Source organism: Setaria italica, chromosome VII (genome assembly GCF_000263155.2).
Source record: "Setaria italica strain Yugu1 chromosome VII, Setaria_italica_v2.0, whole genome shotgun sequence".
Taxonomy (NCBI): Eukaryota; Viridiplantae; Streptophyta; class Magnoliopsida; order Poales; family Poaceae; genus Setaria; species Setaria italica.
The window spans coordinates 25,062,347-25,074,842 of NC_028456.1; the positions used below are offsets into that span (position 1 = coordinate 25,062,347).

Below are 12,496 nucleotides of genomic sequence, written 5' to 3' on the forward strand. Positions count from 1 at the left end.
TAAAGTACAGAATCCAGTGTGATCACTGTTCAGTGATGTCTGCGGACTTTTGGGAGGCCTACTGGAACAGAAGAAGAGAAGAGGTTGGTTGGGCTCGTCTTGGCGCGCATAGGGCTTGCTTGCCTCCTGCCTGGCCCACGCACGATCTGCTTACTGAGTATCAGCCCAGTTTGCGGCACAAAGTTGGCCCATATTTTAAGCAGTGCAGACGTGGTCGGCCCACGGGCTACAAGCCCAAAGAGATCCAAAGCACACTGGAGACCATCAGTGCGTACTGACGACGCCCGCCTGCATTTCATCTCAGTTGAGCAGCACGCGGGCATACCATGGCTCACATGGCGGCAGCCGGCAGCTACGCGGTTTGGAAGAGCGTCAGGGCCAAGGACTACATCTGATCTGGCTTGCAAGTTGTCTATGGTGTGTCTCTTTGGCGAAGTTAGTTTGGTCATGGGAACATATGGCGCCTGAATCTTGATCTGGCACGATATACACACCTAAGCGCTTTGCATAGCTGCCATGGATTTGGATTCGACTACGAAAATACAGTAACAATAGCTAGAAGGTTCCAGGACTGCAAGGAATATCAAGCCGTGAAGGCGTGTGAACCCTTGCGGCCACGATCCGTGGCGACAGGGAGAATTCATCTGAAGTTTCAACAGAGTCCTAGTTTGACAATACAGGCAGAGACCGCGACGCAATTCCATCCAAGAACATCGCCCAAACCCAACGGAAATTTACGACAACGCAATCAGATAGACAGCGCGGGAGACACAAAGTTTGCACAAATTAGAACTGGAAAACTCAAACATCTCGAGTCTCGACATACAAAATCGTGAAAGAAACAAGGAAAAACAATCCACAACCTAGCAAGGGAGAGGAAATCACACAGCATGAGCCAACACACTATGCAGAACTAGCATGCACCAAGCGGAGAAAGGACATGTGCATGAAGACTAGCCGCCCTGCTACTTGGGCGGCGGCAGTCCTGGCGGCGGCGCCGGCGGCGCGAACTGCTGCGGCGCCGCGGCCGCCTCGGCGCGGCCGCGGTTGCGGCCGAACAGGTAGCACCCTAGCGCCAGGAGGATCACCAGGAGGATCGCCGGGATGGATATCACGACCTCAAGCATGGCTGAACGCCTGAACCTGCTCCAGCCCTTCCTCCTCAGCTCCTCTTCTTTCTCTGCAGGAACGAGAGCGACGTCTCAAGACTCAAGAGCCAGTGTGCTATGCATATGCTAGAAGAAACGATAAGCACCGACGGCCAACGGCCACGAGACGCAACGGGCGGGGCCAATCCAGAACGCTGATCGCTCGAAAAGGCTATGTGATGACGGGTGGCAGCGAATTCCGGCTGCGGATTGCTTCTGCACTACTGACAGTAGCTGCGAACGTTGACGCTTCGGAATGAACCGACGTACAGGCCTGGACTCCTGATGGATTCACCGATGGTTTGTTGGGTGAGAACGCCGCGACAAGAGTTGTTAACCGTTCCGACGTCAGACGGTCAGAGAGGCCTGGCTTGTCTGGAAGATGCCAGGAGAATGCAGGAAGGATAGGTGCTTCCATGGATGCACCCAGCGTAGCAAGGACAAGGACCTTGCAACAACCAGCTCAGCTATAGTAGACGTTCGGTACTGCTCATCATTTTGTGTTCTGCGTTTGGATTGAAAAATCAAGATTTTTGGAGAAATATGAACAGTTACTTTGAAGACTGTAAAACCTGCATTCCGAGTAAAGGCTGCGTTTGGAAGATTTATGCATCTCGTGATGAACAGTTACTAATGCTTAGCCACATGACAAAAGGCCCTGGACTTCGGTGATGAACTGATGAATAACACACCGTACGAATACATGAAATCAGGAATGAATCTCACAGAGGAGTCGTGGTGTGTCCACGAAGCACAGCGGGATGACAATCATGTACAACACAGAAATGTCAATCTTGCACAACAATCGATTTGTACTGTCCTCCACTAGACAGAAATACCAGAAGACTTTTAGCTTCCGGGGAGATACAGAAATGGCTACACGGTGATAATTGTCTAATTCCTTCTCTGTTACGCAGTTAACAACTAATTAAACCGATGAAATTACACAGGCAAATGATCATAAGCAGATTTCGTCCAATCATGGCTATGTACTGCCTCCCACAAGATAGTTTCCATCTTGGAAAAGTGTCTTCAGATTACTGCAAGGCATAGAAAGTTGGCATTACATTCCAACGAAGATTCTATCTTTAACAAAAGAAAAGGAAAAGAAAGAAAGAGATTAAGAAGAGATATCTAACATTCAAGAGGCAGTGATAGTATTTTAGTCACAGATGGCAAATACAAGTGAATGCAAAATATTCTAGGATGAATATTTTCCTCGTGTCCTCGACACAAATAGCTTAATGAAAGTTTGTGCTTGTATTTGCTACTGTATGACTGTACCTATATCTACTACACTTTATTCATGAATTTGCATCTTCACAAAAGATGAAACTTGGACGAATAATATGCTTGTATGGCCATTTGAGTTCCTCACAAATTCTGATTCAGGGAGAATATGACAGCCAAAACAATTTTGGCTCAATCAGAAAGTGCTTAGTCTGAAAAAGGCAAGCCATTTGTACCTTTGGAAGAACCCAAGGAGATACCGGAGAATGTACCAAAAGAGGCAAACCATCAAAATATCTAATCATTGTCAAGGGATAACATGTTATTTTAGGAGCATTTATGGGGTAGTAAAGGACAGCATCATTGAAAAACTTTAGAGTTCCTGATATTCTTCAGCACACTCAGCACTCAATTCCATGAAGACACAAGAGAAAGTCAAAAGGCTGTGTACATGTATCAACTAAAGCCTTTTTATCAGCATAAATATAAAAAAGGCAGGGAAAACAAATAATTTACTGAATAAAAGGTTGCCTCTAAAATTTCTTGGACAGTTTCCGGGTTGATGAAGTGGAGGCACTGTAAATATCGATATCTTGTTTTCCAGGATTCTCTATGTATTGTGGAGCTAATTTGCCAATGTGGACATGAACATTAGCATTTACTATAGAACTTGGTATTATTAGAAATTTAAAGCAACCAGGAAGAAAATGGTGCATAGCACTCTTAATTGCAGGATAACAATTGCTGCATACTGTTAAAACAGTGACTCGAGGAGCATGCCATGATCAGGGCAGGGTTAGCCAGACTCAGGTACACAAGGAATACTTTGTCTTAGACAAGACTCAGGTGCACAATGACTTTCTCAGCATATTTTAGAAAAAAAAATGGCAATGATACAATCCAAATTCAGACTTCCTAAAATAGTGCTTTGAGTCATTTTAAGCCTGGATTAGTGTAGGAGCTCTGCTATGATTGGCAGACAAACGCAACATCTGCAAGAAAACTTTCTGAACTTCCGAGCTAATATACAAATTGTTACACAACTCATATTCTCCGAATAGTTGGGGCTACAAAACTACAAATTTCCCTATTACTAGTGTATAATTCCTCAAAGGAAGCTCTGGTATCCCAGATGGCAACTACAATCGAAAGATGTGAAATTGCCGCTGCCAAAGGAAGAAATACTGCTAACGCAATGCATGCCGAAAGATGCCTAAATTCGATAGATCACAGGATATCCCCGCACGGCTTTCACAGATTCAACAACGAAAGACAAGGAACAAAAAGGCAACTACACTGAGCCGGGTGCTAAAATGGATCTACTGAGAAATCATCGGGAGGAGATGGGAACGACGAGACAGCAGGAGAAGCGATCGGGGGGAAAGGATACTGAAGAGGTAGCGCTCCCACCAATCGAGCATGTAGAGGCCGATGGTGACATTGTAGAGGTGGATCTTGCGCCCGATCCAGCTCATCCTCCCTTCCCCCTCCCCGCGACGCCCCGGCGCCGCAGCTCGCCTCGCCCAGATCCGGAAGGAGCGGCGGCCTGTCAGAGATGCTCGAGAGGACGGGGAGACTTTGCTCTCTTTGATGAGGGTCAAGGCTAATCTAACCGTTAATATGCGATCCAACGCTCCAGATCCACACCATTGGGCCCACTGATGCAGGGAGCGTTTGATCCGCTCTGGAGTCTGGCTGGACGGCCGAGGTCGAGGTCCCGGAGTTGGAGCTGGAGTCCAAATACACCAGAGACCAGACCAGATCAGGCTAGCTCCGTCAGAGCGGTGTAATGCAACAAGCTGAAACTATTACCTTCAGCTGCATATTTCAGCCTTTCAGTTTCGGGTAATGCGCTGCAGAGGAGGCTCGTCCATGCGTCGCCGGAACCCGGAATCGCAGCAGACTGTCAGGTGTGGGCATTGGGCAATGTTCCATTGAAGAACGTTAGGTGATAAAGATCGTTGTCCGATTTCGTAGCCAGCAGTCCAATTAGGATATCCAGATGGTTGATTTGTAGGTAGAGAGGATCGCAGAACTATGAACTTGGTAACGCAAGGCATAAGACATAGAGATTTATACAGGTTCAGACTGTCAGTGTAGCATAATACCCTACGTTCTGTTTTGGGATTGTATTGCACGCTGCGCTCGGGTGTTGGTTGTTGTATCGAGGGATTGGATCGGTTCCTCCTCCTAGAGATGTCACTACCTCCCCTTATATATTCCGAGAGGTAAGCACCCCTAGTCGGTTACTATAAATAAGATCTAGTCGGATTACAACACATGGAGAGTTCTAACCGGACTCTATCTTCTACCTTCTTCATCAAGTCAAACCGATCCATTAATGATCGGCTGGACCCTCCACAGTACCCGGGTATTTATAACCGTCAATCATGTCACGAGTTATCGCAAAGCCACTACATATATTCTACTCCGTCTCTTTGGCCGTTTCAGTTTAGCGATCATGGATCCACCTCCCGCCGCCGCCGCCTGGTCTCCCCAGGTGCCTCTGCTTCCACCAGCTCCCGAGCCGGTGCGCGATGGTCGTCTCCGGCTATGGTAAGTTCTCGTTCCACCACGCCTGAATACGTTGCCTTCTCTGCATTGTCGACAGGAGATTGGGGGCAACAAAGCAAACCACATTTCAGCATGTTCACGTGCACACACATGACACGAGGCCTCCTTTGGTCGTCCTCAAGGTTACACTTTGCTCATCTGATCGGTGGCGCGCGTGTGTTTCTTTGTTGCAGCCTGTGGTTCCTCAGCTGCTGCGGCCTGCTCACGTGTTGCTGCCCTCCGATGTCTGAGCCAGTGCCGCCGCCCTTGTAGCTGTACAAGTTGAGCGGCATATATCATCTTCTTTCGTCTCGTGTGTGTTTTCGTTTCACCGTTGTGCACCTTTTTCTTATCCCACCGTTGTGCACTTTTGTTCTACCTGTGATGTTCGACAAGCTTCAGCAAAGTGGCCTCTGAAGGGTTTGCTCCATGCCTAATAAACCCACTATCAAAATGCATGGTCATCTTCAACTGCTTCGTGTGCTGCAGTAGCGCTAAGCATAAGACTCGAAACTTACCCGATCCTACCTGGGATAGTTGAGAAAATTGCTGACAAACGAAGCGAACTTGTGCAGAATCACACACTGGGCACGAGCCTCCGCGTCAGCTAGTTCGCATCCGGCCCCGGCAGGCAACACATACCCACACGGCGACGCGATGCTGCCTTGCGGCCACGGCTACGCATCTGCGCCATCCCCGACGAGAGCGCTCCCACACGGCCACACCCGTGCTGATGCGTTGGTGCTAGCGGCGTCCATGGCCCACGCCTAGCAGCGATGGACGAGTGGGGATGCAAAGCCATTAGTAGGAACAATCGCATGCTACACTGTCAATGCAAGGGTTACTGCACACGAAGGGGCAAGACCCGTATAACCAGAAACGCAGGCATAACATTCCGTGATCCAAACACTGCAGTTGCTAGGTACATACTCCAGTTAACAAACTCATGAAACGTGTGCTCATGCGCCATCACCATGCCACATGAGCAGCGGTTCCGGACTACCAGTTAATCCTCCAAAACATACAAAGGCAGATAAGCTACAGTTCAGTCTTCAACAGATACATGGCTTCCCCAGATCCCAGATCGAGGGAACAGCTGCAATGTGACTTGTTGGACGCTCACTTCGGGTTTCTCAGCACGATGATGACCGAGTCACCCCTGAGGAACATCTTGCTGATGAACCTGTCCTTGTTCACAGGCAGAGCCTTCTTCTTGCCCTTGCCAGTCTTGGGGACCTATAAAGAAACGAGTCACAGTCAATCACACTTTAAAAAATTTAACAACTTGTAGGATCAATATGAAACAATCACAGCCTTCTTATAGCTCAGCTCGTTACCTCGGTCCACATCTCCCGCACGTTCTCAAGCACCATGTTACAGTGGCGATCAAAAGCACGAACACGACCAAGGAGCTTCTTGTTGTTGCGGCAGTTGATGAGCACCTGAAGACATTCAGATATTGAAGTTTTAACTTTGCTGACTAATTATGGACAAAGTGCAGCAGGGCAACATCAACATGGTGCAATGTATACTTAACCATTAAATCAATCTGAAGACTAAGAAGATATACATCAATGCAACAACTACAACTGATGGCAGATGAATAAGCTCGAAAACCAACTAGAGCATGCACAAAGGATACTAGATACAGAAACTTAAAACAAATGCTTTTATGCGTCATATAATAGTCAGGTTCTTGAATTGGGAACATTGAAATTAGATCTAGTGTGAACAACAGAGGCTGAGCCATGGTCAAAGTTATTTCCATTTGCCGACTGGTGTCTCATATTTTGTATGAAACCCAAAGAACAAAATTAAAGAAGCACAATGATCACAGGTTTCTGAGAAAACAACTGCAGGGAAACAGGAAAAAGTTCACACCTGGGTGTTGTTCTTAACACTCATCATTAGGACAGACAGAGGACCTGTGCTAAATTCCTCCTCCTCTTTCTTTCCAGCCTGCTGTAAATGGTTAAAGATATAGAGTTAGAATTGTCTCTGTCTACCAATAGAGGTTAGAAATGTAAGGCACAAAAATCACGCATACCAATGATTCCACCAGAAACTGTATTTCTCTGTGATATCATAGCAACATCTATGCTCAGGCAGAAAATGTTTCGAGTCTACGAGATTTGGTTAACATAAAAATGCCCAGCCCTTAAAAAGTTGGTCAAATTAGCAATCTTGATCATAACAAAAGTTCTGGATCATTAAAGGACGCAGAAAAAAAAGTTGCAAGTACCGTTTAACTGGTTGACTGCAGCAAGATAAGCTTAAGTCCTTGATTAGTTACTAACATTGCTGTAAGAAGTCATTATGCATTAATGGGACCGATTTCACATTTCTTGTTTGTTCAAACAAAAAGTTGACTTAAGTTCTCTTGTGGAAAGATGGCACACATAAGTAGCAGACCCAAATGATTGTAAGTGCCTAGTAACAGCACCTTGCTCCAAAAAACTGAATGCAACAGTTGACTTAAGCACTTTCACTAAACATAATTGTTGGGATTAGCCAATTCAAAGCTCTGAGTGAAAAATTCGAAGGTTGTACCTGACCATTACCTCACAACTAACAAACTAGCCTAGGTCTAGGGTAAGGAAAATAATATGGAAATACGAGGCTAAAAGTCTTGGAATGTATCTTAAACTGAAATTCCGGCCTAAATAATCGGGTTCCCCACTGTAATCTCGGCTTCTAAAAGCACAACAGTAAATCCAAACGAGAAATTTGCATCCTTAAACAGCACCAACAGAGCAACTTACATTCTCTTCCGCCATCGCGTATCCTCCGCCCTCCTGCGAAGGGGAAAACAAAGGGCAAACCCAGTTAGCCAAGCTGACACGCCGCGGAAAATAAAGCACAAACGCAAGAGATCAAGCTGACGGTTCGCACAAACGGAAGCTAAATCAGAAATCTTGCGGCTAAACAAAAACCCTAATCGACAGGCGCGCGCCCCTAGCCCAGTAGGTTTGTAATACAGCGCCGGTCACGTACCTCCTCCGCGCCGACGGCGAGCCGCTCCGGGTGTTTGCTGGTGCGCCGCGAGAGGCGAAAACCTGGGAAATTTTTGGGCGTGCTTCCCTTTCCCCCCTCGGCTGCGTTTTGAGCGGCGGCGCGGGTGCGTTGTGCCTGTGCCGACCCCAGCAGCAGCAGAGGCGGTTCTAGTGTTGGGCCGGGCTATCACTTGGGCCTCCTCGTGTAGGAGGGGAAACTCAGTCCATGGGCCAAATTGAGAAGACCCAACCAAAAACTAAGGAACTGAACTGAATTACACGGAAGTGGCCTGACAAAATCCTGAACATGTAAATTTTGGCACGCTTGAATCAAACAATAGGGCGTAGTTTTGATCAAACCATAGGCTGATAGTCGCACGCACGCTCGCAGTCCATTTCCATTCACGCCTTTTTTGGCGCCATGCTGTATCAAATAACTCAGCATCCTCATCCTGTCGGAGAATATTGCAAGAAGCCAAGAAGCAGCAAGATAACTTTTTTCTTTTGAAGCGGGACGCAGCAAGATAACAGACGTACGTACGATTGATTGCACGTAAAGATCGACCGATAAGGTCGTAGGCCGTCCGGCGGCGTCGCAGCCGCGGTCGATCGATCGGAGCTAGTATAGTAGTAGCTCGGAATCTGACAAAAAATCGATCGCCTGCGTCGTCGTCGTTACATGTACGGCGCGATGCGAGCGAGATCTACCGTAGCAGCGCCATGGCAATTTGTCAAGATACGCCGGCCTGGCTACCGTATCCTATCATGATTGGGCTGGCAGTTCGCTGGAGTCGAGCGTCACATATCGATCGAGCAGTCGAGTGCGTGCCACGACCCTACCCCCTTTTTCCTTTCTCGTGCAACGGCACAGTCCGATCCGGAGGGAGCATACACAAAGACGGGAAAAGGTTGCAAGCGCTAGATCGTCATCACGGTGACCGCGCCGGCCGGCTTCTTGATTCTTGAATGTGGCAACAACTCAAGAAGCTCCGAGCAAACGTTGCTCTTCGCATTTACATACACAATGTGACAGGAGAGCACTTAGCAGCTACAGTGTGAGCAATCTACAGGATCAGGCTTGGATTCTATGCCCCGGCAGCAATCTACAGGATCAGGCATGCAGTCACCTCGGGTTCCAAGTGTGGGTAACACATGCACATATAAACTACAGATAGATGCCTAGATAGGGGGCGGTAGAATTACAGTTGGAAGTGGCATGCATACAAGCCGTGCATAAACTATATGCAAACACAATTTACTAAGACCCTTGCATAGGGGACATTCAGAGACATTATCAAGCAAAGGGAATAATGATGGGCATGGCGCAAGGACCATGCACGCTTGGTCGTCGTCACTCAGCGGTCAGGTCAGTGAGGAAGAGCTGAGAGCTAGCTGTGTGGGAGAATGGAGCAGCTAGCAGGCTGCAGCAGTCGTACTACATGCTTGTTAGTTGTTACGAGACCAAGAAATGGAGTATGTTCTCTCTACGATCTTGTTCAGGAAGAGGAACACACGCCTAGCTAGGTTTCCGGCTCGTACTTGTAAAAAAAATGAGATATTTGGACGGCCGAGGAGAATGGTACTCGTAGCATGGACGTCAGTGACCCTGCTTCCCGTGTTGTTTTCAGTGGCTAGAGATGGAGAGTAGAGTATGGACATTGGACAGACCATGCGCGGGCCTCGTGTAATGCATGCTTGCCTTGTCGGCCCCCAAAACTTGTCGGGAAGAAATTGCAGGTGCAGGACCAACCTGGTAGCGTAGGTACAGTGCAATAACGCACCACTGCATTCAATCCTAAATACGTATGATTCTACTGTACTTACGCTTATTCTAAGTAGTATATAAAAAAAGATTTGAGTATTGCACACTATCTATCTACTCTTTTTATTTCAAATTATAGGTCATTTTGATTTTATTAAATATACTTATGTCTAATATATATGTATACAAAACGACTTATAATTCTAAAATTTAGAACGGAAGGATTATAATTTAAAATTTAGAACGGAAGGAATAGTATTGAAGGCTTGAAAGGACCGACAAAGAAAGCAGGCTCCATGTTCGCTAATCGCAAGGCATGAGAACTACCATGTTAATCATAGAAAAAAATACAAATTACCCGGACCACTACTATTTAAAAAATTAGCCCATGTGCTTATTTACAAATTACCCACGTTGTCATTGTAAAAAGATGAACACAAAATACACATAACCTATTTATAAATTACACACCACTTTCATTATAAAAAAAATGAAAGTCACCATGGAGATAACGAATAATATATAGTCTAGTACTATACGCCTAGATGAATAATAGTGGTGGTTTAGAGATCACATTACCGTGACCAAATTAGCAAGGAGGATGCTAATTACGGAGCAACAGCGAGTACTCCAGCATGTGCATGCATGCCGTCAATGGGGAGCTCATCGCTGGATCCAGCCTTGAATTTTGCACTGCTCTCTCATTCATGGCTCTGCCTCACCGTAATTCGGCTGTCACTGTAGTATAAATTTTTGGATCAACACGGATAAGCTGTGCCTGCTCTTGGCCTGTAACTGTAGCCCCCAAGGCCGCCCCAACCTATCTATCCATGTAGCACTTCTAGGTACATAAGTTTTGCTCGCATCTAGATATACACTCATGTCTAGATACATAGTAAAATTTATACTTAAAAATATCAAAACGATCTACAATTTGAAACGAAGAGGAGTAGTTAAATAGACACGAGTCAGCTGAAGCAAGGACCCCATCCAGGGAAGTCCCTTGCATGTCTTATTCATACGCCCGTGAGATTCAGCAAGTCGATCGGCTACCATTTTGACATGCAAATTTTGTTCGATAAACTGACTCAACGCTTCGTTGAGTTCGTTCCCCCGCATATTGATCGGTTTCGTCTAAAATGAATCGACGGAACCTTGCGATCCGCCGGTGATCGGTGATCCCCCAGGACACGCACAGCTCCGCTCCGACCCTCCACTGCGCTGCATTTGATGTGTCTGCCTGCATGTGCATCGAGAATCCTCGAGATGTGCTTACTATGCAGCTGTCACTCACTCTGGTCAAGTTTTCCCTCCGCTGCGTACCTGAATCTGCAGCTGGCTGGCCTTTCGACTGGTTCAACGGACGTACTACCAGACTGACGCCGATAGACGCTGCTCCTGACCGAAGCTGAACTATTCCGTCGAGACATCTGCCGCTGGATTCAGGGACATGGGGGCGTGGACTCCCGCACGAAAGTGGAAACAAATAGTAATCCCATACATGATACATCCCACCGAACAACCCGATAGCTTAAGTACTCCCACCATTTGGTTGTTCTAAATGATGTATATTTAAAAACCGAGGAGATATAAACTGCGTATGCCTATATCAGCAAAGAGCTAAGAGAAGAAAAACAAAGCACGAACGTTGCTAATAAGATTTCCTACGTGGAACCTACTACTTATCTGGTTCGACTTAGCACATTTTTTAGAAAATGGAATTGTCTCCTATCTCTGCGACCACAGCACAGCTAAGTTCTTATAGCAAATTCAGTTTACACTGAAATGAAAATAAAAGTTCACTTATCCTAAGGGAAAAAATCATAAGTAAAGTCTATTATTACTTCTCCATCCGTTCTTGACGAAGATATCCAAAGTGACGACCTCCAACGCTTTACTCGCCACCCGAACTGATTCCCTTGTATCTTCACGTTGCAACATGGATCAAAACCGTAACTAATAAGCTCCCCGGAATACTGCCCGCATAAAAGAGGTGAATTTTTTTTCTAAAAATTATATTATTTCGAGTACACCAAATCGTCCCCATAAGAGCATCAACCCCCACAAAGATCAAACGTCTTATATTATTATCTGTGCTCGTTAAAAAATTTTGTAGCATATGATTTATAGACCAAGGTGGAGTCAACCCGGTAGCAATATAAACAATCCTCCATAGCTTTTGCATGATGACAATCAAAAAATGGATGCTTGATTGTCTCATTACTATCACAAAAGCAACATTTTTACTACCCTTCCAATTTCTCTTGACTAGATTATCCTTTGTTAATATTACACCCCGCTGGATGAACCAAAGGAAAATCTTTATTTTTAGAGGAATTTTCAATTTCCAAATAAAATTTGGGTGAAAGGGATACCCTGGTTCATTATATATTGGTACATAGATCGAACCGAAAACATGCTGTTATTATGTAGCTCCCAATAGAACCTGTCTCTCTTAGTAGTTAGCTGGTAGTCAGTTACTTTAGCCACCAGGTTATTCCAAGCCACCAATTTATCCCCCAATTAACTCCCTTCGAAAGGAAATATTTAGTGGCATTTGATTCATAACATTAGTCACAATCGTGTGAGGATAGTAGGTAATATTATACAAACTTGGGAATTGCTCTTTAACTGGTTTTCACCCTACCTAGATATCTTTCCAGAATCTAGTTTGCAACCATCTTTTATTTTGAATGTCCCCCATCCTAGAAAATCTTCTCTAACTTTTAACAAACCTTTCCAAAAATGTGAGTCCCTAGCTTTAATTTTAACCTGCGTCAAACATTTCGAACTCAGATATTTATTTAGTA

The 12,496-nt window shown here is 45.8% G+C and overlaps 1 protein-coding gene and 2 long non-coding RNA genes across 4 annotated transcripts; all 3 read right to left on the bottom strand.

Moving 5' to 3' along the window:
• Nucleotides 1-733: 733 nt before the first annotated feature.
• LOC111257994 lies at nucleotides 734-1,501 on the bottom strand. Its single transcript, XR_002678625.1, has 2 exons — nucleotides 1,256-1,501; nucleotides 734-1,180 (listed from the first exon to the last, which is right to left on the bottom strand). It is a non-coding gene; the product is annotated as an uncharacterized LOC111257994 (long non-coding RNA).
• A 347-nt stretch (nucleotides 1,502-1,848) lies between these two features.
• On the bottom strand, nucleotides 1,849-4,150 carry LOC111257825. The gene is made up of 2 exons (XR_002678383.1): nucleotides 3,789-4,150; nucleotides 1,849-2,188 (listed from the first exon to the last, which is right to left on the bottom strand). It is a non-coding gene; the product is annotated as an uncharacterized LOC111257825 (long non-coding RNA).
• A 1,642-nt stretch (nucleotides 4,151-5,792) lies between these two features.
• Nucleotides 5,793-8,076, bottom strand: LOC101757502 (small nuclear ribonucleoprotein Sm D2). 2 transcript variants are annotated; one of them, XM_014805524.2, is made up of 5 exons: nucleotides 7,926-8,076; nucleotides 7,694-7,726; nucleotides 6,813-6,890; nucleotides 6,269-6,373; nucleotides 5,793-6,167 (listed from the first exon to the last, which is right to left on the bottom strand). In XM_014805524.2, exons 2-5 carry the CDS (start codon nucleotides 7,706-7,708, stop codon nucleotides 6,051-6,053), a joined length of 315 nt encoding a protein of 104 aa, XP_014661010.1. In that variant the 5' UTR covers nucleotides 7,709-7,726; nucleotides 7,926-8,076; the 3' UTR covers nucleotides 5,793-6,050. The 2 variants fall into 2 exon arrangements, with proteins under 2 accessions (XP_014661010.1, XP_004976243.1); XM_004976186.3 differs by having other exon boundaries at nucleotides 6,813-6,893.
• Nucleotides 8,077-12,496: the final 4,420 nt, after the last annotated feature.

Excerpts from the sequence above, each read along its gene's own strand:
- LOC101757502 (XM_004976186.3), bottom strand. Across the intron at positions 6,374-6,812 it reads GTGTTAAGAACAACACCCAG|GTGCTCATCAACTGCCGCAA; the intron begins GTGTGAACTTTT and ends GAATGTCTTCAG. Across the intron at positions 6,168-6,268 it reads TGCGGGAGATGTGGACCGAG|GTCCCCAAGACTGGCAAGGG; the intron begins GTAACGAGCTGA and ends GTTTCTTTATAG.